Source organism: Babylonia areolata, chromosome 20 (genome assembly GCF_041734735.1).
Source record: "Babylonia areolata isolate BAREFJ2019XMU chromosome 20, ASM4173473v1, whole genome shotgun sequence".
Classification (NCBI taxonomy): domain Eukaryota; kingdom Metazoa; phylum Mollusca; class Gastropoda; order Neogastropoda; family Buccinidae; genus Babylonia; species Babylonia areolata.
Genome location: NC_134895.1, coordinates 35,274,625 through 35,297,833, shown reverse-complemented (window position 1 = coordinate 35,297,833; position 23,209 = coordinate 35,274,625). Strand labels below are relative to the sequence as shown.

Here is a 23,209-nt window from a genome sequence, read left to right as displayed (position 1 = left end):
CAAGGACTTTGTCCAGTCTGTGTCGAATAATCTGAAACATTACTCTTAAGCAGGTGCTGAACTGCATAGAAAGACGGTTTCAGTTTTTCAAGGCGGTGTCACAGCATTCAGACAAAATGTATATATATATATATGCTACACCACATCTGCTTGGCAGATGCCTGACCACCAGCGTAACTTAACTCACTCGCTGCCATTGTCCGCATATGCGGACATCGTCGGAGAAAGCGTTGGATGCCAATGTCCGCATATGCGGACATGGATTTTAAAAAGTCGTGCTGTCGGAGTGACGCGTCGGATGCGAAAATCAAAAGCAGATGTGATATCTTACGTCACCTCTGGTCAGCTTTTCATTCACACACGCTGCATGTGTGTCGCGATAAGCTCAACCGCAGTTGATAACAAAGCGTGCCCCCTGTCAGCTTTGTAAGTTGTTTGACAAGATGGCGTCACGGCGAAGTGTTCGACACGGTTGGAGAGGTGAAATGTTACTCAACGTCGGAAATGATCCAAACTGAAGGCTCTGATGTCGAAGGAGATAATGTTGATTCTTCGGACAGTTAATTTGAACCAGATCCCGATGAACTAGAAACAGATTCGGCCGCTGAAGAGAGTGTTTACAATGGAGAGGAAAGTGAGGAACATGTGCCAGCAGATGAGACAGACACAGACGACGAAACCACTGAGGAAATGGACGATTTTGCAAGTGTTTTCATCAGTGATTGGACTGACAATTTTTCCTTTTTCCCTCTTGCACATCCCTTCACTGGCATACCAGGTTTGTCAACTGACTGGCCAGTCAACACCCAGCCGGTTGAGTTTTTTTCTTTGTTCTTTGATTTTCATTATGTAGAGACAATATTTATTTTTGTATGAGTGAATTTCAACTTTCTTCACCACCTGTTCATACTTCATTGCATGCACTAGGTCTTCAGTTCCTCAAACAGTGTTAGAATGTGATGTGGAACATGTTGGTGTACCTTTCTGATGGGTGCAAAAATGCTAAAAAATACACTAAATATGGATACCGCGATCAACATCAAGATGGTGAGTAAATACTTTGATTTTTTGCACACAGATGGAACAACATTCCTTGCATACATATACTAAATATCAATTGTCTGGGTGTTTATTTAGTTTTTTTTACAATTTTTTCCCCATCCTATACAAACCCTGGGTTTTCAGGGATTGGCAAGGGCAAAAACTCTTGGCATGGAGTGAGTTAACGCACTTCATCAGGCCTCCAGTTCATGCATATTTGTGCACCCATCTGAGTGGATTTCTTTTACAGAATTTTGCCAGAGGACGAAACATATTGCCACGGGGTCTTTTACAGTGTGCACTGTACACAGGACCTTGGTCTATTGTCTCATCTGAAGGACTGGATGCTCAGTTTGATTTTCCAGTCACACTTTGGAGAAAGGGCAAGACAGGGATTTGAACCCACACCCTAACATAGTACTGGCAAATAAGCACCTTAACCATCCTGCCTCCTTCCTCGGAAAGATATACTTGGAAAGGAAAAAATAAAAGGGCTACAATCGATAAGCTGCATCAAATAGTCAACTGGAAACCAGTCTTTGAACACTGCAATTGTGCAAACACTTCTCATAAACGTGACAGTGACTTTTTATACTTGGAACAGTTTTAATGGTTCTGCCCAATCCTTAATATTCTTTTTTTTACAATTGGAAAATGCTTTCTTTAACTGTTGAGTCTGAAATGGGTGTTCTGTGGTAAAGTTCACATACATACAAAAACAAACCCTGTGGCAAAAATCAGCAAATAGAAGAGGAAGGGATGTCTGGATATTATCGCACATGATCCACCAAAATATAATGTATATCCCCCATGGGGTGTGGAACTACATCATATCTGGCAAGCCATAAACTATCACAGTGTTCTTGTCAAGCATGCAAATAATAAAACAAAGAACAATAATTAACACACTCACAAGTAAGCACAAATACAAGATTGTAACAAAACAGCAAGACCAAAAAAAAAAAAAAAAATGTACACCATACTTGGCATTAAACACATTTCTCATCAACCTGTTTTGTTTTTTTCTGTTAGCTGGCCTGAAGTTTCTTAAGAATCCGACATAGTTGTATTGCATTCTTCACTGTGAGTTAAAAAGCAAGAAACAAAGTATTATTGCTTATATCGTGGACAAACCTACAGCAATATTAAACATAAAGCATATGAAAGTGACCAACATGCACGCACACGCACACACACACACACACACACCACTGCAGCAAATACTATTTGAACCAAACCCATTGCACTTAATTCTTCTGTTAAAAAAAAAAAAAAAAGAAATCCATTTAACAGTCTATATCCCCGAAGAGCGTGCATATATGCGCACAGGTAATCAAAATAATAAACACACGTGTGTGCATAGACACTTCACTTCAGGTGGGTTTATTTGTTGTTGTTGTTTTCTCGAATGACAACATAAAATATGGTGGTAAGCCAAGATAAAGAGGAGTAACAGTTGAAAAACAAAAAAACAAAAAAATTCCAGTCTTCAACCTATCCCAACTTCTTATTCTTCTACCTTTTCCCCCCCTCGCTATTTCAGTTCTGAGTAAATGCACACTGACTCCACACACAAGCAATCTTAAAATGAACGACACACTCTTTGCACAACACACAAGGAACTCTGGTCTAGGAGCTCCTGATCATTATACGTTTGCAAACTTTACAACATGCTTTCAGTCACTGGCCACGACAGAAATGAGAAGAGCAAGGGGTGTGTGTCAGGATAAGCAGGGGTGAGGTAAAATACTCTTTCTCTCAAACACACACACACACACACTGATATGTCCCACTCCCAGCCAGCAGCTAGACTTACAGAAGATGTTTGCAGAGTATCACTTAACACAATATCAAACATTTGGTGACCATAAAGGAACACCCTTTTCAGAGATATTTTACAAAGACAATTTTTAAGTAATTTCCATCCAAAATTTTCAATCAAGTAAAATTTCATTTTTCTTAGCTAAAAACTGTAGTCAGTGTGCAAAGTGAAATAAAAGAAAACAAAAAGAAAACAAAAAACTTCCCGCAACCGTGTGTATGAAGGAAAGGGGGAGAACAAGGGAGACAATATAAAGAACTATTTCATGTACACATTCTCACACCCATACACATGTACATTTTGCATGCAAACACATAAACACACACACACACACACATCATACACAAAATATCCTCCAGCAAATGTGAATATTCCAGTCTCCAAAACATTCAATTCTTTCTAAAAAAAAATATATAAATTCCAGGTATTTCTTCTTTCATTGCTTGCACAAACTGCTATTGTTGATCAACACAATGGCAAAAATGAAAGAAAACATTTTTGGTTCCTTTTTTCCCCCCCTCACAGTTATGGTCCCATGTATTAGCCAGCTTCGGTGACTAAAAACGAACACTTAGTGTAGCAGTACACAAGCAAATGTGTGCGTGAGTGTGTCTATGTGTGTTATGTAAGAGCACCTATGTGAGGGGTCTTAAACTAAGTGTGTGCATTTATGTGTTGATGTGTGTTTCACTGCTCCTAACAGCAATATATGAGCAGTTGAAATCTGTCTCTACCTTACCCGTTTTCCTCAGTTTGCAGAAACAAGTTTTGTGGTTGTTGTTTTTTTTGTTTGTTTGTTTTTTGGTGTGGTTTTTTTTGTTTTTTGTTGTTGTTATTTTCTATTTTATATAACCATACTTTGTTTTTCTTTTTCCTTCTTTTTTTTTTTAAATACAAAATCATACAACAAGCATTTTGTTGCAGTGCAGCCCCTCTCCCATCTGTCCAAACCCACCACCTTTATTTTATCTAATTCAATTTTAAATGAACCATGAAAGAAAAAACAAAATATCAAATGGTACTATCTATAAAAAAAAAAAAAAAAGGGCCAAGAAGTATATTCAGCCCACAGTGATATTTTCTTTTCTTTTTTGGCACTGAACTTATCTGTGATCCATTCTGACACATTCCACTAGAAAGAAATTACTGGCAAAGTACTACACACAGATCACTGGCTCAATACAGAAACTACTGGCAAAGTACTACAAACAGATCACTGCTCAATACTACACACTGAACTCTGTGTGCGTGCATGCACACATGTACTTTAAAACACACATATCTGAAACAATACCTAAGATAACATGCATGAATGCAACCCCCCCCCCCTCCCCCCAACCCCCCTCCACTTCCAGACACACACACACTCACAGATGTGACAAACATGAATCAATTTCTCACATGATGAAAAAAAAAACCCAAACAAACAAACAAACAAAAAAAGGCCACCCCACGAAAGACTCTCATCCCCAAACCATTAGATCGACTTCAGCACCAGCAGTAGTATCATGAGATGCGATGAAACAAGAGAATCGACAACAACCAGAACCAGTCTGTAAAGCATGTCACCGCCAGCCACATTCAGAGACCTCACAAATATCATCAACCTAACAACATTCTAAAACCATTTCACTGCCTGCTAATAATATCATAGGTAAAAGTTCATGGTCTGATAGCTGTTTTACAACTATCGGGGGCAATGAATTCATATCCAGTGTCCAGGGTCATATCCAGTGTCCAGGGCTTGGTATAGGGAAGGCTTTTCAATGCCGAAAAGGTTCCTCAAACCCTGATCACTGCTGTACACTGATCCCAAGTCCAACACTTTACCCATTCTGCCACAGTGCCTCTCCAGCTAATAATTTACAGCGATTTAACTCCTGCCGTCATCTCTGTACAGCAATGATTTTTTTTTTTTTTTTTAAACAGAAAGAGACTGAAGTCTCTCACCATAAGAAACGCTGTTTGCTGTTTTCTAAGTATTCTCACTAAGATGTGATAATTTTTCAGTGCATCTTGTTTCCACCATACCAGTCCCACCCCCAATAAAAATAACAACTTTATAAAAAAAAATTAAAAATTTAAAGTACACAAATAAACTTTTTTTTTTATAAAAAAAACAGTATTTCTGATTTTGAATTTTCTGTTCTCTAGTAGACTTTTAAAATGCAGTGCTGGTGAACCAAAGTCTGCGTCAGTGACACAGAGCCTGTACTATGCCCCTTGCTGTCACATACACACAGTCAGTTTGGTGGATTCACACATTCACTTCTTTTTTCTATCCCGAAAGCAACAACTTACTGTTCAAAACACTGGCTCAGAACAGATCAGAAACTGGCTTCCCTGACATATACACGTATGAAATCTCAACGATTTTCCAGAACAACTGTTCCATGGTTATTGATTATCATATACATACACTGACTTTTGCTTCGTGTGAACTTGCATCCCTTCTAGATTATCAATGGAATATCAATAGTCAACACCTTGCAGTCGTTCTCCCACACAGCCCACCTCACTCGCTCAGTCATTCTCCGTGTCCAGCCTGAATCAGCAGTCAGTGCAGACTTCAGAGTGTTTACCAAAATGAAAAGCTGTTATCAAAGCTTGATCTAAAATTTGCAGCATTTCGTCATTCTCCTTTTTCTTCCCTTCGCCCTCCCTCCCTCCCTCCCCTGCCACTGGTTGAAAGTGTCCATGTTTTTCTCATTTGGAAGATGAAATCATAAACATTAAAAGCTCAGGGTGAACTACACTTACAATGTTGATAAATATATATATATAATAATAATCTCCATTCTCAGTGTCCCACACTCAAATGTAATGCTCAGCATGACACGTCAAGGCTCAGACCAAAAAAAAAACAAAAAACAACCACAAACAAAAACAACAAAGTAAAATATTTTAAAAGTTTCGATAAAAAAAAAGAATTAAAAAAAAAGAAGAGATCACATATGATGTACCCTCACCCCAAAACACAGCTCTCTTGTCTTCCCAGTGTGATCCAAATCATAAGGATGAGGGCTGGCTTTCAGTTCTGCCAAACATCCTGTTCAAATCAACACATGACTTGGCATGACGGTGTGGGGAAAGATCCCTAATGCAGTGCTGAAGACACGCAGTTTGAAGAAGTGATGTTTGAACACACCTGCACTCACTGTTGAACGTCTGAGGATCTGTAACGCACACAGTCCATTCACTTCATGTTACACACACGGCTACACATGACGAAGGGGGATCAAGTGGTGACAAAAATCATCCTCCAATGGCGGTATGAGGTGATGCCAATACGTTTAACACACTCGCTTCAAAACTAACCTCTGGCTAGCATGTGTCTTGATTGTGCAAAAGGATATCGTCCACAATGAACAACTGTGAACAGCTCTCTCACCCACAAGTTTGTTTTTTTTTCCTTCCCCCCCACACCCATCCTCCCCACTAGCTACACACAACGACCAACCGACCGCAGTACTCTTCCTATCCAATCAGAAAGAAAACATGATCTTCAAGCAACTCATTATTCACAATATCAATGCACCATTCTTTACATCACACACACACACACACACACACACACAAGACCGAGTCAGCAGAAGCTCTCCACACAGTAGAGGTCCCGGCCCTGTCTCAAGTCTTAATTTCCTCCAGTCATAAACAAACCAAAAAAACAAAACAAAGAAACCTTGACACTGCTGGAAACACCAGCAAAATGGAACACATGTCTGAGTTTCCATGAGAGAAGACTGAAAGCTATTTATCGGGGGTGGGAGGTTGAAGTTGTGCTTCTTTCTGGCAAAAAAAAAAAAAAAAAAGCCAAACACACAGAAGCCAACCCTGCTCAACAAGTCTCAATTCATTCAAACACCAACGATGAAGATCATTGTCAGGGTAAGACTTCAAACAAGTTGACATCACCAAACTGCATTTCAAATGTCAGCTTCCTAATAAACACTTAGGGTGGGGAGTGGGGGGGAGGGGAAGTGGGGTTGTGGGCTGTGGCCTGTCGCTTGTTACAGCTCAGAATGAACTGTTGTTGCTTGACACCGACACAAACACTTCACGCTCCACTGCCCTGAAGTTTTTGGTCCTCTCACCACACATGTGTAGTTTGTACCAACTCCCACCACTTAAACTCCAGTTCCTTAATTAATTAAGCTCCCACCGCTAGCTTCCTCGCCACCATACCTGAGAACAGTTTCAAAGAGGTGTCAGAGTGTTTGCGGACTGATCCATATGCACTACACCACATCTGCCTTAAAAAAAATTAAATTAAATTAAAAAAATTGTTAAAGATAATAATACTAACACACAGAATAGAAATCCAGCCCTGCCGTTTCACACTCCACACCACTTGCCACTGTCATCATGACATGACGCAGTTGCTGCTTCACAAAAACAAAAAAACAAAACAAAAATCACCACAGAACAAGAAATCCAGCCCTGCTCGTATCACACACCACACCACACCACACCACCGCCTGCCGCCAGCCATCATCACGACACCGTGCAATCACTGCTCTTCTCGTCTTTGGAAGGCTCAGACTCTGTAGCGCCGGAATCTGAGTCGGAGTGGATGGACTGCACTGTGGGGGACAGGTTGCCCTCCTCCACGGAAGGAGGGCCTGAGGAGGGTGAGGAGGCCCCCACGTCCAGCTTGAGGGAGGGTGGGGTCTGCTCCACCAGCTTCGCCAGCACGCTGATCTGCCCCTTGATGGTGCGCAGGAACGGCTTATAGCCCATGCTGGGGGAGAACAGAGAACACGCTCATTCAATAACAATGACAATGATAATAATCATCATCATCATCACAGGGCGCAATAGCCAAGTGGTTAAAGCATTGGACTTTCAATCTTAGGTTCCTGGGTTTGAATCTCTATAACGGCACCTGGAGGGTAAAGGGTGGAGATTTTTTTCCGATCTCCCAGGTCATCATATGTGCAGACCTGCTAGTGCCTGAACACCCTTCATATGTATACGCAAGCAGAATATCGAATACACACGTTAAAGATCCTGTAATCCATGTCAGCATTCAGTGGGTTATGGAAACAAGAACTCACCCTGCATGCACGCCCCAAAAACAGTGTGTGGCTGCTTAAATGGCGGGGAAACAAATGGTCATACACTTAAAAGCCTGCTTGTGTACATACGAGTGAATGTGGGAGTTGCAGCCCACACACGATGAAGAAGAAACAAGATAATCATCATCATGGAACATTTGCAGAGATGCCAACCCCTGTCATGTGTTTGTAGAAACAATCAGGAAATTTGGCTGATACATACTGAATTTGGTAGGAACAACTCTGACTCCGAGCCACATCAACAGATGTTACATTTCATCTACAGGGCATACAAACACTTGGGCCTACCTGCAACAAGGTGTAACTGCTACGATTAAGCTGACTGGTCCACTCAATGCTGTTTCTAAGTAAACAGGCACACAATTAGCTCAGCATCATCATGTGAGACCAAGGTTAGTAGTGACTGCCCTGGCCTCGTGATCGATAGGTCTAGAGCATCTGAGTAATGTTACGACAGGAAAGTATGTGACCATGAACTCGGAACAATTTTGACGTTGGTATAACGCTGGAACAAACTGTGATAAAGCATAATAAAATACGGCGAAGTTGTAACAATTGGCATCTATGTATTTGTAACGATTCACAGCACATGCTGGGGGTGGGGCTAGGGGGAAAAGGGGGAGGTGGGGGGGAAGGGTAGCAGAAGAATGGAAGTGCATACAAAGTGAATAAAAGAATAACAACAACAATCATAGTATATTTGTAACAGCTTGTAGCCCATGCTGTCGGAGGAGGGGAGGGGAGGAGAAACAGTAAGCATGCTCACACTCAATGAACTAATAACAGTAATAATATAAATAATGATAATACATTTATATAACACCTTGCAGCCCATGCTAGGAGCCAGTGGTGGGTGGGGTGGGGGAGAAAAACAGTGAACAAAAGTTAAATTATTGTGATTGTTGTAATTATCATCATCATTATTATCATCACTGATACTTAAATAGTGCTATTCCTTCTCCCCCCCCCCCCCCCCCCATTACAGTCCCTAACCAACCCTCCTCCCTCACTCTCCCCAAACACCCCATCCCTCCTCCAACCCCTTCTCCACTCTCTCATGTAGAGCTGGCTGCAGCCACATCACCCTACCACCCATCATCCCCCTCCCTCACACATTCCCCCCTCCACACTCCAACACCCCCTGCCCCAACACTCACTCACCACTCCGTGTCCGCCAACACAGCTCCAGGTAAGACATCCCCCCCCCACCCCCCACCCCCACACTCATGCAGAGCGAGTGTCGGCCACCTCATTACCATCCCCAACCATCCCTCACACACTCTAACACCCTCTGCCCCCCGCCCCCTCCTCGCTCCCAGCTCAATGTCAGCCCATACAGCTCCAGGTAAGACAGCTCCCTCATGCAGAGTTAGTAGCGGCGACATTTCCACACCGTACCATCCCTCTTACTCCTCCATCCCCTCCACCACCTTCACTCCCTCCCCCTCCGCTTACACCTCCCCCCCCCCACCCTCCCTTCACACTCACCACTCAGTGTCTGCCCACAGCTCCAGGTAGGACAGCCCCTCCCTCATGCGGGCGACCATGTCGAGGGGCGTGTCAGTCATGCTGGCCGTGTTGACGGTGCGCACCACAGCCAGGGAGTCCCGCAGCACCACGGCCACGATCAGCGCCCACTCCAGGCACCCCGCCTCCAGCATGATCTGAAGCAGGTAGCTGGGAGGGAGGGGAGAGAGGGGGGGATACCGTCAGTATCGTCCTATGCACGATAGTCAGCCGCGTGTCCAACCAAGGACAAAGGTGGCAAAAATGGTTTAAGATGCTCAGCTGCCAATATTGAGAGTCCGTGGAGGTGAGGGTTTGAATCCCACTCACACCCTTTCTCCCAAGTTTGACTGGAAAATCAAACTGAGCGTCTAGTCATTCCGATGAGATGATATAAAACAAAGTCCCGTGTGCAGCACGCACTTGGCGCACTGAAAAAGAACTGGAACCAACTATGACCACCAGAACAGCAAGAAGAGGCAACTGCTGTGCCAACTGTCTGGGGGCTAGAATTTGATTATCATGGAGAATGTCATGCCCAAGTTACATCCCCACTCTCTCGGCCAAGAGGGTTTTAGAACAGTCGGCATTGGAATGGTTCCAAAAAAGCCAAGAAAACCCCCTGGCCCCCATCCCCCACCCACCCACCGGGGCTGCAGCACTAAGAGCCAGTGCAATCTTGTCATAGTCCTTCACAAAAGACAAAGCTGTAAATGTCTTCCCATAGTAATGGAAAAACCATTGCTCATACAGCTCTCAGTTTGCTGTTGGATCTTCCTTTTCACACTGGGCAATCTTACCTGAACTCCTTCGCCACCATAGGTGACTCTGGTCGACTAGACAGCTCAGGTGACTAGAGTCAACATTGAGGGATTATGTTAAAAGGACTGGGTTGTTGTTGTTTTTTAACATTGTAACAAAGTCTGACAGTAGCAGCCAACTTTTCATCATGATAGGAAACTGACAAACCTACCCACCTTGACTGAGTTTGAAGTGAGCAAGTCCACTGTGCAGTTACAACACAAACCAAATCATGTGACTGAGACTGTCGAGTGAAAGAGCGAAAGATGAAATTCCATAAAAAAATTAAAAAATTTAAAAAAATAAATAACCTGCTGCAAAATTAGCAAAACGTGAACACAGACCCAAATTTTGCACACAAAAAAAACCTTTGCTGCAACACTTTTCTTTTGCTTAAAAACTGCACCTACAGTTGCCCCCAAAAATTATCAAGAGTTGTGTCCCTTCCTACTTGTTTAAACTTTGTTGAAAGTTTGAAAAACCAGTCAAATCAGTCTGGGATTCAATGCCCAAATACCGTATGTGTGTTTGGTAAAATGAATAAACATAAATTTCAAAAGAGTATAAATGCTGGGGATTGATAATATTCAAGGAAATGTGTGGAGTGACAGCTGATGACAGTGATCGGCAAAACAGTAAGGTCATACCTTTAACACCCTCTCCAGTGTCAATAATTACAAACAGATGAACGAAATTAACACTTAACAGAACGAACCCCTGGGTTTCATGGCAAAGAAATTCACTGGAACACTAACAAACTTATTATAAAATTAAACTCAAACAGTGGTGAACAGCATGGATAACTGGTGGATAACAATGATTCTGTTTGATGAACACTCATCCCTTCATGCATCAGTATCAACCACCCATCCACTCATGCATTAATATCCATCTTCTCACCCCCCCGCCCCACCCCCTACCCTCCACAAACACACCCACATCCACACCATCCCTTCTTCCTCTTCTCCCCTCCCTACCCACACACTCACTTCAGCTCCAGCTGGGACTGCTGAGGACCTCTGTTGGCCACCTCCTGCGATATGACCTCCAGGTCATGGACGATCTGCAGGTCATTGCCGAGGCTGGCATCGTTGATCAGTTCATAGTCGCCTAGCAACGAACTGCAGTCCGACACCTCCACAGTGGCTACACTGCTCTCCTCCGCTGTGAGGGTATGGCCGAATGTAATGAGGATGGGGAAAAACAATGGTGGTGATGATGATGATGATGATGACCAGAGTGATAATAATGTTTGTACATATACTGAAGATATACTGCTCCTGTTAAATGAACTATCTTGTAACCTATCTGTAATGTGTATGTTGTTGTCGTTTTTGTGTGTGTGTGTGTGTGTGTGTGTGTGTGCTTAAATGCTTAGAAAAAACCCTAACAAAGAGTTGTACATGTCCACGAGTCTATGACAACATTTAAGTTGATACTATTAACATAAGAAAATATGCACCAACATTAGAAGTTGATACTCTTAACATAAGAAAATTATGCACCAACATTTAAGTTGATACTCTTAACACAACAAATTATGCATATGTCATTGTGTGTTGGTGTTGATTTTTGTTGTTGTTTTTTTCTATCCACCGTATTTGTTTCTGTTCTCTGTATAATGAAATAACTGAATAAAAATATCATTGAAAAAAATAATAATAACATCAATGATGATGATGATGATGATGATGATGAGCATATTACAAGTACAACTACTAAAAAAAAAAAGTGTAATGATGATGATGATGATGATGATGATAATGAGTACATTGGTACTATTACTGCTGCTATCATACATAAAAAAACAACAACCAAAGGGTACCAGAAATCCTCCCTCCATCAATATCAACTAAGCACAAAATAAAGACCAAAACAACTGAACAAACTGTCTCTGATCCCTTCTAAGGACACACCCTATTCCTCTTCCCCTCACACTGTAAACAAAAAAGTAAAATAAAGTGTTTTTTTGTTTTGTTTTTTAACTCATTCAATTCCAGGTGTGAGTTAATTCGTACCATGATTACTTCCCCTGTGGACCAGATACGAGCATTCTGGTACCAACACACTATTCTAATTTCATACATTCTTGCTTGGTACAGTTGGCATTCTAAACCATACTATCTATGGACTCCGGACGCTTGAAAACGAAGTTTTGTTCGACCGTTTAAATGAACAATTCTCCATCGATTTTCGCCGCTGTTTTAGTGACACCCCAGGTTTTTTCTGCAGTTGTTTCATGTAGTGCTGGTCCCAGGGGGAGTTATAACAGACATGTGGCTGTGGGGCAGATCAATTCAGTTCAGTTCAGTTACTCAAGGAGGCATCACTGCATTCGGACAAATCCATATAAAACGCTACACCACATCTGCCAAGCAGCTGCCTGCCCAGCAGGGGAATCCAACGTTTATAGTTTCCGGGAGCATGAAAATGAAGCTTTGTTCGACCGATTAAACTAGAGATCAAGGGCAGAATGAGTTAAACCAACAAACAAACAAACAAAAAAGCAAAACAGGATCCCACCCCTCTCATGAAAATGAAGCTTTGTTCGACCGATTAAACCAGAGAGATGTGGAGTAGAACGAGTTAAATCAACAACACACATGAAAAAAAGCAAAACAGACACACACACCCCCCACCCCACCCACCCCACTAGCCCCCCCTCTACCGGTCCATGACTTACTCCTGTTGAGCTGCGGCTTCAGCATGACGTCATCACTGGTGGAGGCAGATAACACAGTGTCCGACAGCTGGTGCCTCAGAGTACCCACAGCATTCAGCATCCCCGCACCTCCTTCCGCTCCCCCTCCCTTGTTGCGCGACGTCAGCGTGGCGGCGTCCAACGTGCCCACTTCCTCCCCGTCCCTGTCGCCATCATCACCCATCGTCGGGGACAGCAGATCATCGTCCATGAGCGAAGCAGAGCTGATGCTTGAGCTGGAGGCTGTGGATTGGAGAGAGAGCGAGAGATAGGAAGAGATAGTGGTGAATATTAAGGGCTGGGGACAGAGAGAGAGAGAGAGAGAGAAGGAGAGAGACAGGGAGAGAGATAGAGAGGTAGAGAGGAAGAAACAGAGAGATAGTGGTAGAGAGAGAGAGGAGAGAGATGGGGAGAGAGACAGTGAGATAATGATGGGGGAAAAAGAGAGAGAGGTAGAGAGGGAGTGTGTGAGAGAGTGAAACAGAGAGAGAGACGGACAGAGACTGGTGAATATAGGGGCCAGAGATGGGAGAGAGAGAGTATGGACACACACAAACACACTCTCTCTCTCAAACACACACACAAGCCCCCCCCACCCCCCACCCCCCCCAAACAAACGCACCAATCCCTCACTGCACAAACCTGTCTTGTGTTTCATCTGCTGGAAGGCGGCCGGGGACAAGATGGGCAGAGGCCACTGGAACTGCTGGTGGAGGTCCTTCAGGGCCACCACAAAGTCCTCCACCTTGGCCGACCGCACCCTGCCCATCCACATCACACCACCATCACACCCACATCACGTCATGTCACTATCACTAAGCACACCCTTGTTCTTGTTCTTGTTGCTCATAGTCCAGCCAACCGCAAAGGGCCATATCAGGACAGTCAAACCATATAAATGCTCAACACAAATCTGTCACATCTACAAAAAACCACAAAAACAAACACAGAAAAGACAGTTCATGACACAGTATCCCAACCATTTAGCTCCTTATGGCAAATAAGACTTGGCCATGCTGAGGACGCCAGCCATTCCACTTGATTTATCATCCCCAGATTACTAAAAATCGTTAAAAAAGGGGAAAAAAAACAACAATACTCCAAAGCCAAACAAAAAATATATACAAAGGCCATATAGGCAAATAACACTGCAGAATGGGCAACTAGTGCCCATCCCAGTGCTTACATCTTGCTACCTAATCGCCATAGCAAAACAGCACAAACAGTACATCATACACTGCGGAAAAGAGAGAAAAAGTGTCAAGGCTTGCTTGAAAAAAAAAAAAAAAGAAAGAATGGACTGGGAAGGCAGAAAAAGGAGACAACAGTGAAGGAAGAAAAAAGGCAGAAACAAAGAGAGTGACAGAAAAGAGGAAATTTCTAGCACAAAAGTTCCAGAAGGCAGGGATGCGATTCATACTGAAAGACCCCCAGCATCCCCACGGGGGCAGCCACACCCTCAGCCGCAGATATTTTCTCCCCCTCCACTAGACCTTGAGTGGTGGTCTGGACGCTAGTCATTCGGATGAGACGATAAACCGAGGTCCCGTGTGCAGCATGCACTTAGCGCACGTAAAAGAACCCACGGCAACAAAAGGGTTGTTCCTGGCAAAATTCTGTAGAAAAATCCACTTCGACAGGAAAAACAAATAAAACTGCACGCAGGAAAAATGCACAAAAATGGGTGGCGCTGTAGTGTAGCGACACGCTCGCCCTGGGGACAGCAATCCAAATTTCACACAGAGAAATCTGTTGTGATAAAAAGGAATACAAATACAAATACATCACACAACAAGCACACCACCATCACCTCATGTCACTATCATCATTCTGGATCCTGCAAACCACTCACATAGCCCACAGGATACAAGGTGAAACAGGGTGTGTAAAACGGATCGCTACTGATTTCATTCCAGTAATAAGATAAGCAAATATACATGCTTTTTCTTTTCCCCCCATCCAGCCTCAAGCTATGGAGAAAAAAAAAAAAGGTGAGGGGTAGGGGAGGGTTTAGGGGGCATATCAAAAGACCAGGTAGACAACAAGCCTCTGATAAGACTGCCAGGGTCCCAGGTTTGAAACTCAAATGCACACACCCACACATGCATGCAAACATGCATGAGAGCAACACACACACACACACACACACACATCACACACTCATACAACTTAAGTATTCAATGAGTTGGGGTTAGGAAGAAAGATCCGAAAACTTTTCCTGTCTGTTCTTCTGATCATTTATTTGCCTAAACACATAAATCACACACACACACACACACACACACACACACACACACACACACACGCACATACACCATTCTCTCCCTTCTTCAATCTCTCTTCTCTTCCCACAACTCATTCCACCACCCCTACCTACCTCATTTCCACTTTCCCCCACCACCAAAACCTTCTGAAATAAATATTCTTAATTCAATTTCAGTGTCACACAGACTGAAGGAGATACTGGAGAACAGCATTTTCAACATCACTGCAACTGACCTTTTAACCCTTTCACTGCCAAACTTGCAGTCATGCACAAGCTAGGAAGAGGACCCGTGTCACTGAAAGGTGACCAGATCATGGGTCTGTTGTCCATGAACCTACTGCCCTTGATGTTCCCTGGTAGGATAGGCCATATTTTCTACACATCATGGGGGGAATCACCAGCTTTTCTTAGACACCAGCTTTTCTGTGTTTATGGCATGAGGGAATTTGCACTCTAAGTTGACTGGCGGTGAAAGGGTTACACTCTGTTTCAGATTCTTTCTGACTGGTTTCAGGAAGAAGTGACAGGCTTTCAGATTGAGCAAACAACAAAGAGTGGCAATTCTCTCCACGGACACAGTACACAACTTCAAGTCAATGCTGCTTATGCTACCAATTCAGCTAGCACACAGGCAAATAAATAAAAGGGGCATTGGAACAAACCCACACAATTTCTCAAGGTATTCAGCCTTGAAATGGCCTCTTTGTGACAGGATGAACTGGAAGGAAGAACGATCTGATCTGATTTGACCCAGACCTTCTCAAACAACAACAACATTAGTGAAGTGCTGGCCTAGTGTTAACGCAACCGCCTAGGGAGAAAGAGAATCTAGTTTGAATCACACCGGCAGTCGCCAGTATTTTCTCCCCCTCCACTAGACCTTGAGTAGTGGTCTGGACACTAGTCATTCAGATGAGATGATAAACCGAGGTCCCACGTGCAGCACACATTTTGCGCACGTAAAAGAACCCACGGCAGCAAAAGGGTTGTCCCTGGCAAAATTCTGTAGAAAAATCTACTTCGATAAGAAAACAAATAAAACTGCTGGCAGACAAAAAATACAAAAAAAATGGGTGGTGCTGTCTGTGTAGTGACACGCTCTCCCTGGGGGAGAGCAGCCCGAATCTCACACAGAGAAATCTGTTTGTGACAAAAAGAGTAATACAAATAGAAATATGCAAACAGAAACACAACAACAACAACAGATCTCTCCAGTTTTCCCCTACCTTTCCCGTTTGAGCCAGGACACAAGGTGGAAGTCATCCATGTTGGCAGCGAAGGAGCCCAGCGTCCACAGCTGATTGGTGGACAGCAGCTTGCGGGCGTGGCGGCTGAGGATCATGTCGATGTACACCTCCTCCGCCGTGGGCTCTGCCACCTGCTTGGTGGCGGGGTTGCTCCCCTTGTTCCCCTGGGGCCTGGAGGGACAAATGAATGATGACACTCATCTGAACCTTCTTCTTCTTCGTTCGTGGGCTGCAACTCCAACATTCACTCGTTTTGTACACAAGTGGGCTTTGACGTGTATGACCATTTTTAACCCGCCATGTAGGCAGCCATGCTCCGTTTTCAAATAGTGTACGTTCACTTGTATGTGTACAAGTGGGCTTTTATGTGCATGACCATTTTTACCCCACCATGTAGGCAACCATACTCTGTTTTCAAGGGTGTGCATGCTGGGTATGTTCTTGTTTTCATTACCCACCGAACGCTGACATGGATTACAGGATCTTTAATGTGTGCATTTGATCTTCTGCGTGCGTATACACACAAAGGGGGTTCAGGGACAAGCAGGTCTGCACATTTGTTGACTTGGGAGATAAAAAAAAAATCTCCATCCTTTTACCCACCAGGTGCTGTTACCAAGATTCGAACTCAGGACCCTCAGATTGAAAGTCTAACGCTTTAACCACTCAGCTATTGCACCTGTCAATCTTGTTCCAGTATGACAGATTCGCTAAAGAATTTTATTCCGGGTGACAGGACCAAGGTTTGAAAAGGCACACTGTCCTTTCAATTTCTTTTCATGAAATATGATAGTCAATCATGTCCAACAATGACCCTCAGAACAGCAGAGGAGGCAACTGCTGTCCCAACTATCTGGGCTAGAATTTGATTATAGCGAAGAGTGTCTTGACCAAATTACATCCCCACTCTCTTAGCCAAAAGGGTTTTAGGACAGTCGGCTTTGGGATGGTTCCAAAAGGCCAACTAGCCCCCAAGGCTGCAGCACTAAGAGCCAGTGCAATCTTGCTTCCTAGTTTGAGAGTCATAGTCCTTCACAAAAGACTACGCTATTGATCATACAGCTCTCACTCTCACTTTGCTGTTGGCCCAACTGTAAGCTTATGTCAATCTGTGATATGGGATACAGAGAACACACAAGTCAGTATATGATTGCGATGAACAGGATGGAACCAAGTACTGAGATGACGTGCCAGAAGTACTTAAACACTTGCGATAAGTTTTGTAATCAAATCACTGAGTGACAGAAAGCCAGGCTTAAGAATGGGTGTTCTTTGAAGTCTTGAAGGCAAGATAGGCTGCAGCATTCTGAACAGTCTTTAGTTTTTACCACTTAAAAATTGAGGAGATCCAACCAAAAGTGATTTACAGTAATCAAGGCAGGAGAAAATCTATATATATAAAGAGAGAGACAGAGACAGAGACACACAGACAGAGAGAGACAGAGAGGTAAATAAACAGCTGAATATACAGATAAATGAATAAACACCTAAATCAAATTGACAGAATAAATCCGTACATGCAAACAACACCCCACCACCACCACAAACACACACAGGCACGCACTCACACACACACACACACACACACAACACACACACACACACACACATACACACACACACACACACAGACACCAACACACACACACACACACACACACACACACACAAACACAAACAACAACAACACACAACAACAAACAACACACAACAAACAACACACACAAGCAAGCAAACAAACAAAACCAACCAATCCACCAGCCTCTTCCCGGCGCTGATCAGGGAGTCCGACACCGTGTGCTTCACCTTCTCCTTCGCCCGCGGGGCCCCTGCCCCCTCCCTCCCCACCCCCTCCGCTGGGGGGCCCGCCACGCTGGACGTGCGCATGCGGCCCACGTTGCTGACGTTGGAGTAGCTGAAGGCGCTGGGGTCCTCCGTGGGCGAGTGGGAGGGGGTGGGGAAGGTGGGGTGGTGGTTCCCGGAGCCTGACAGGCGGTTGAAGGGGTTGGGCGTGACAGGGGAGTCCGTGTCGTTGGGGTCTGGTGGAGAGTGTGAGACATGACAAGACAAAATGTTTATTAGTTATTGAGGGCAATAGATAAGCAAGTAACATGCTTTTATATATATATACATATATATATATATAATTTCTTTTTTTTTCTTCTTCTTTTTTTACATCCAGCCCTCTCCTTAAAGAGGGAATAAAGCTCTAAAGAATAAAATCCACAAAAAAAAACTAAAAGGGAAATATCAAAACACAATCAAAATACATAAATCCCCATTTCCTTGATTATCCCATCATTAACAGCCATTCACCTAAAGCAGAACAGAAAAAATTAAATAACATGAAAGGAATATAATTTTTTTTTTTTAATGCAGACACAACAGGCACAGCAAACATCCTTCCTTTGCAATTAAACACCACCTGACCACCAGCTCTCTCTCTCTCTCTCTCTCACACACACACACACACACACACACACACACACACATGTAAAACAGACAAGCTGGTAGAGAGACAAATGGGAGGAATCAGTGAGGAGGGCTGGACGTGGTATGGTGTGTGTGTGTGTGTGTTTCAGGGGTTGTGGTAGTGCTTCCATGTGTGGAGTGACCAATACAGATATCCATAAAATACAGAAATACTCCCAATCCATGTGTTTTGGGGTCAAAGAGTTGGTGCTGGTTGAAGTCTTGTTTTTGTCATTACTGTTCATGGTTTACTCATACCCTTCTTTGCCGTTATCATTATTACTCAAACAAATCCAGTGAAAAATATTTGTACTTCATGTTCACTCTTTGACTAAAATAAATGTATTCTCACCACTACTCAAACAGAATCAGAACAGTGTTTTTTGGTTCACCTTGTTCAACGAGGCTTTTGGTTTGTTTGTTTTTTAATGTCGTAACAGATTGCCAATAATTGGGGTTCTGACAGAAGTTCCAACTGACAGGTCTGGAAGAGATTCAAGTCTCACTCACCTATGGCTTTGAGAAAACGTACAAGGTCTCGACATAAGTCCCAGCAGTTGTTGTTCAGAGCCGAGTCCAGCAGAAGAGTTGCATGCTGAAATCGAAAATGGATCTTTTTCCTCCCTTGTTTTCTAAAAGAAGAATGCCATCCACTCACTCACTAATTCACACAGGCACAAACATGCACGCATGCATAGGAACGTATGCACATATACACACATGCACACACACACACAAGCATGCATGCACACACACATGTACACACATGCATATGCCACAGGCACACACACTCATGAGCAACCACACACAAAATGCAATTTCACGACTGATAGGACATCAGCAGTATCACACTCAGTCTTATGCACACAACCAAACCAGCAACTGCATCCACTCCATCAACGCTAGCAACGACCTCACATCATACCACCTCCACCCATCAACTAATTCCTGCCTTTCAACAGCACAGAACATTTTATCTCATTTGTGATATGCACAACTTAAACACAATCAAGCGAATAACAGAGAAAAAAGACATTAGTCTGGCCCACACTAGCACACAAACGCACAACACACAACCATGATCTATCTTAGTGGTTGAATAAAAAACAAAAATAGAAAACGGCTGGAATACCGGACACGGAACACAGGCGGGGCTTCAGATTGGACATGGTTCATTTACAAGACATGCAGTTTCAATTCACAATACTCAATCTGACCAGCAAAATATGCAGTTTGATAACATATGTAGAGGGCACCCTACTGGTAACCTAAACTGAGAGAGGTTAGCCCTTAGAAATCACCCTAGGATCAGTCAGTGGATGAGATGGTGAAGTTATGAAGATTCTCCAACCGAGTAACCACAAGACATGCTGCAGTACAGCTGAAACGCCAGAGCTACACCTTGCTTTTCTGGATTAAACCCACCTTGGCAAGAGTTTGCGCTAGAAGACTGAAATATCAGCGGAATGGTGCTACACGATACTTTCTGATTTCATGTGGGTGAAACGCTAAAAAAGCTATGCACCTATACCAAAGTATGGCAAACGATGGCAGAATGTTCCATTTATATTTGTGCAAATCGGACACGTTTGACCTCAGTAGATGTAACGACCCACTTGGCAGTCCATGATACAACATGATCCCTTTGAATGTCAGACTGAGGCAGACCACTGCACAGAATTATCTACGACGGCCGGCAAGCAACAAAAAAGTTCTTCAGTAGTCGAGACAGTGTCTGCTAGGAGTTGCTCCCAATGGTCACTTGGCTTTCGAAAACCATACGGAACAAGTACATAGCAATTTCTGGATTCAAGTTTTCAGAGAGGCGCCTTAGCCACTTGTGGATACAGCTTCAAAACACCAAGCTGTTTATGTGTACATATGGCAGACTTTCTCAAGTAATGTTTAGATTGAGAAGGGGATCAGTGAGCAAATAATTCCACTAGCATTACAGTAGTAATGTTCCTTCTTTACAATACTCTTCCAAAAGTTTGCAAAATTTTTTCCTCTGCTTGAGAAAGAGAGGAGTTTCTGTGAACCAAAAAAGATAATAAGACTTCTCAAGTGTTGGTGACAGAATCGACCAAGCAGCCCAGTTGCAGAGACATATAAGATTAGTAAATACACGAATGAGTTGCATACAGATAGGTTATTTTTTAGTGGTTATTGTGTCAGAGGACTGCAAATGGTAGAAACAGATGAGCTGGAAGCAATGAATTTTTCCTATTTTCTATGCAAATTGGATGGCAACGGACAAAGGTAGTTAGAGAGAATATGTCATGTAATTTTCCACGGAGAACGTACAACAGAAACAACCAAAACACCAGTCACCGAAACACGTTGTTGCTAGAGCTAGAGATTCACTTCCTCTGAACGAATGTGAAGTCAAAAAAGCTAAATATATCTTTCAAAGCTAGGTATTGCATGTTTTACAGACTTCCACGCTTGGACTACCATAAATAGACACACAGTTGGCAAAGGTCAGAGTTGTCTTCCTTCGTGCATGCAGAATGTGATGTGATGTAACTGAAATTGTGCTTAGAAAATTGGTTTTGTGTATTTGTATGCTTGTTGGGGACATTTGTGCAGTAATTTTAGGCCTGTGCGCAAATCTCTCTCTGAATAAAAACTAAGCTGCCTTCTTCGCCTCCTGTCAATTATATGTTATCGCGAATTATTGAGTGAATGCGGCACACTGTAATCCAAGATGTCCACCTCCCTTACTCCCTTACTAATAGTTTTCAGCCTATAACATCCCATTAACACATTGAGAGATGTGTGTGTAAATGTAACTTCTACACTGAGCAAATGAAGTTCCACTTTCAGCAACAAAAATATTAATGAACTGTTATTGTTCAGTGTGTCAGTATGTCACATAAAAATACTAAGTTTTGTGTATAAATATTTGGTGAAAATATTTAAATCTATTGTGTGCCCTTGCCAGAGATGCAATATCATTATGATTAGAATGAATGGAAAGAACTGATCATTTGCTATTGTTGTGCCAAATTTGGTATCAACTAAGTATTTCCAGAGAAAATGACAATGTTAAAGTTTACCACGGACACACACACACACACACACACAGACAACCGAACACCAGGTTATTACATAGACTCACATTGTTTACACAAGTGAGTCAAAAAGACAAGACGAAAAAGAACGAGGTTTACCTGTCTACTGATGATGGGCTTTTCCAGGTTCTGCAGTATGATGAGGTAGGTGGCCGCTGTGCTCAGGTTGTTGTTGATCAGACACTCCTGAAAGACACAGGTGAGAGATGAGCACATCATACTGCTTTCTTTAACATCGCCCTTCTTCCGTTTTCTCTTTCAGATGAAGGGACCACAGTGTATATCATTATTATTATTATTATTATTATTATCATCATTATTATCATCATCGTTGATGTTGTTGTTGTTGCTGTTATGATGATTATTATGGATTATTATTATGATTATTATTGTTCATGTTGTTGTTGTTATTGTTGATTTTGTCGTTGTTAAGACGATAATTATAATTATGATTATCATTATGATATTTATTATCATTATTTCTTATTCTTCTTCATATCATTACTATTTACTATTACTTTTTAACTGTTTACCTTTTTGTTATAATCATCATAATTATTATTTTCATTATTATCATTACTGTCATGATACATCATCATCATCGTCATCATCATCATCATCACCTCAAACAGGTCCTTGGGATTGCCGACAGTGGAGAAGAGGTAGGGCCAGAGGGCCACCTCCGTTTTGCGGGCGCAGTGCACAATGGTTTGCAGGTACTCTGGGAACTCCTGGATGAAGGCCACCACTCGCGGCAGCAAGGGATCTGCAGTCACGGAGGACAGCACCACACAACCAGTTAGTCAATTACCGTAAAGTTCGGTCTATTGAGCGCACTGGTATATAAGCCGCACCCACTAAATTGTTTTAAAAATTGAACTTCATACACACATAAGCCGCACTGGCTTATAAGCCACACCTATTACTGGTACCGGAACACATACCAAGCGAAAATACTTTGAACTTCATACACAGACTGATACTAAGGATAAGCTATCAATACTGTAGGTTATGAATTAATAAACACAAGCGGAAACAACACAAAGAAAAACAAGTGAAAATACTGCAAGTGCCACAAAAAAAAACACAACGAAAATAAGATCCATAATTTAAGGATAGTCACTTTTATTCCACGTCGTCCTGCTCATTGAATCCACTGAAATCTTCGTCTTCAGTGTCCAAGTTAAAGAGGGTCCGCACT

General features: G+C 42.8%; 1 protein-coding gene across 1 annotated transcript in view; it reads right to left on the bottom strand.

The window, feature by feature from the left end:
- Positions 1-2,423: 2,423 nt before the first annotated feature.
- Positions 2,424-23,209, bottom strand: part of LOC143295456 (guanine nucleotide exchange factor subunit RIC1-like) — an 86,232-nt gene continuing 65,446 nt past the window's right edge. The window contains exons 21-30 of the mRNA XM_076607166.1: positions 22,632-22,774; positions 22,108-22,194; positions 19,445-19,529; positions 18,213-18,501; positions 16,442-16,633; positions 13,592-13,710; positions 12,932-13,192; positions 11,238-11,412; positions 9,430-9,618; positions 2,424-7,604 (exon numbers count right to left, since the gene is read on the bottom strand). Coding sequence (XP_076463281.1) covers positions 7,358-7,604; positions 9,430-9,618; positions 11,238-11,412; positions 12,932-13,192; positions 13,592-13,710; positions 16,442-16,633; positions 18,213-18,501; positions 19,445-19,529; positions 22,108-22,194; positions 22,632-22,774 — 1,787 coding nt within the window. The 3' untranslated portion in view covers positions 2,424-7,357. The remainder of the gene's footprint in view (positions 7,605-9,429; positions 9,619-11,237; positions 11,413-12,931; positions 13,193-13,591; positions 13,711-16,441; positions 16,634-18,212; positions 18,502-19,444; positions 19,530-22,107; positions 22,195-22,631; positions 22,775-23,209) is intronic.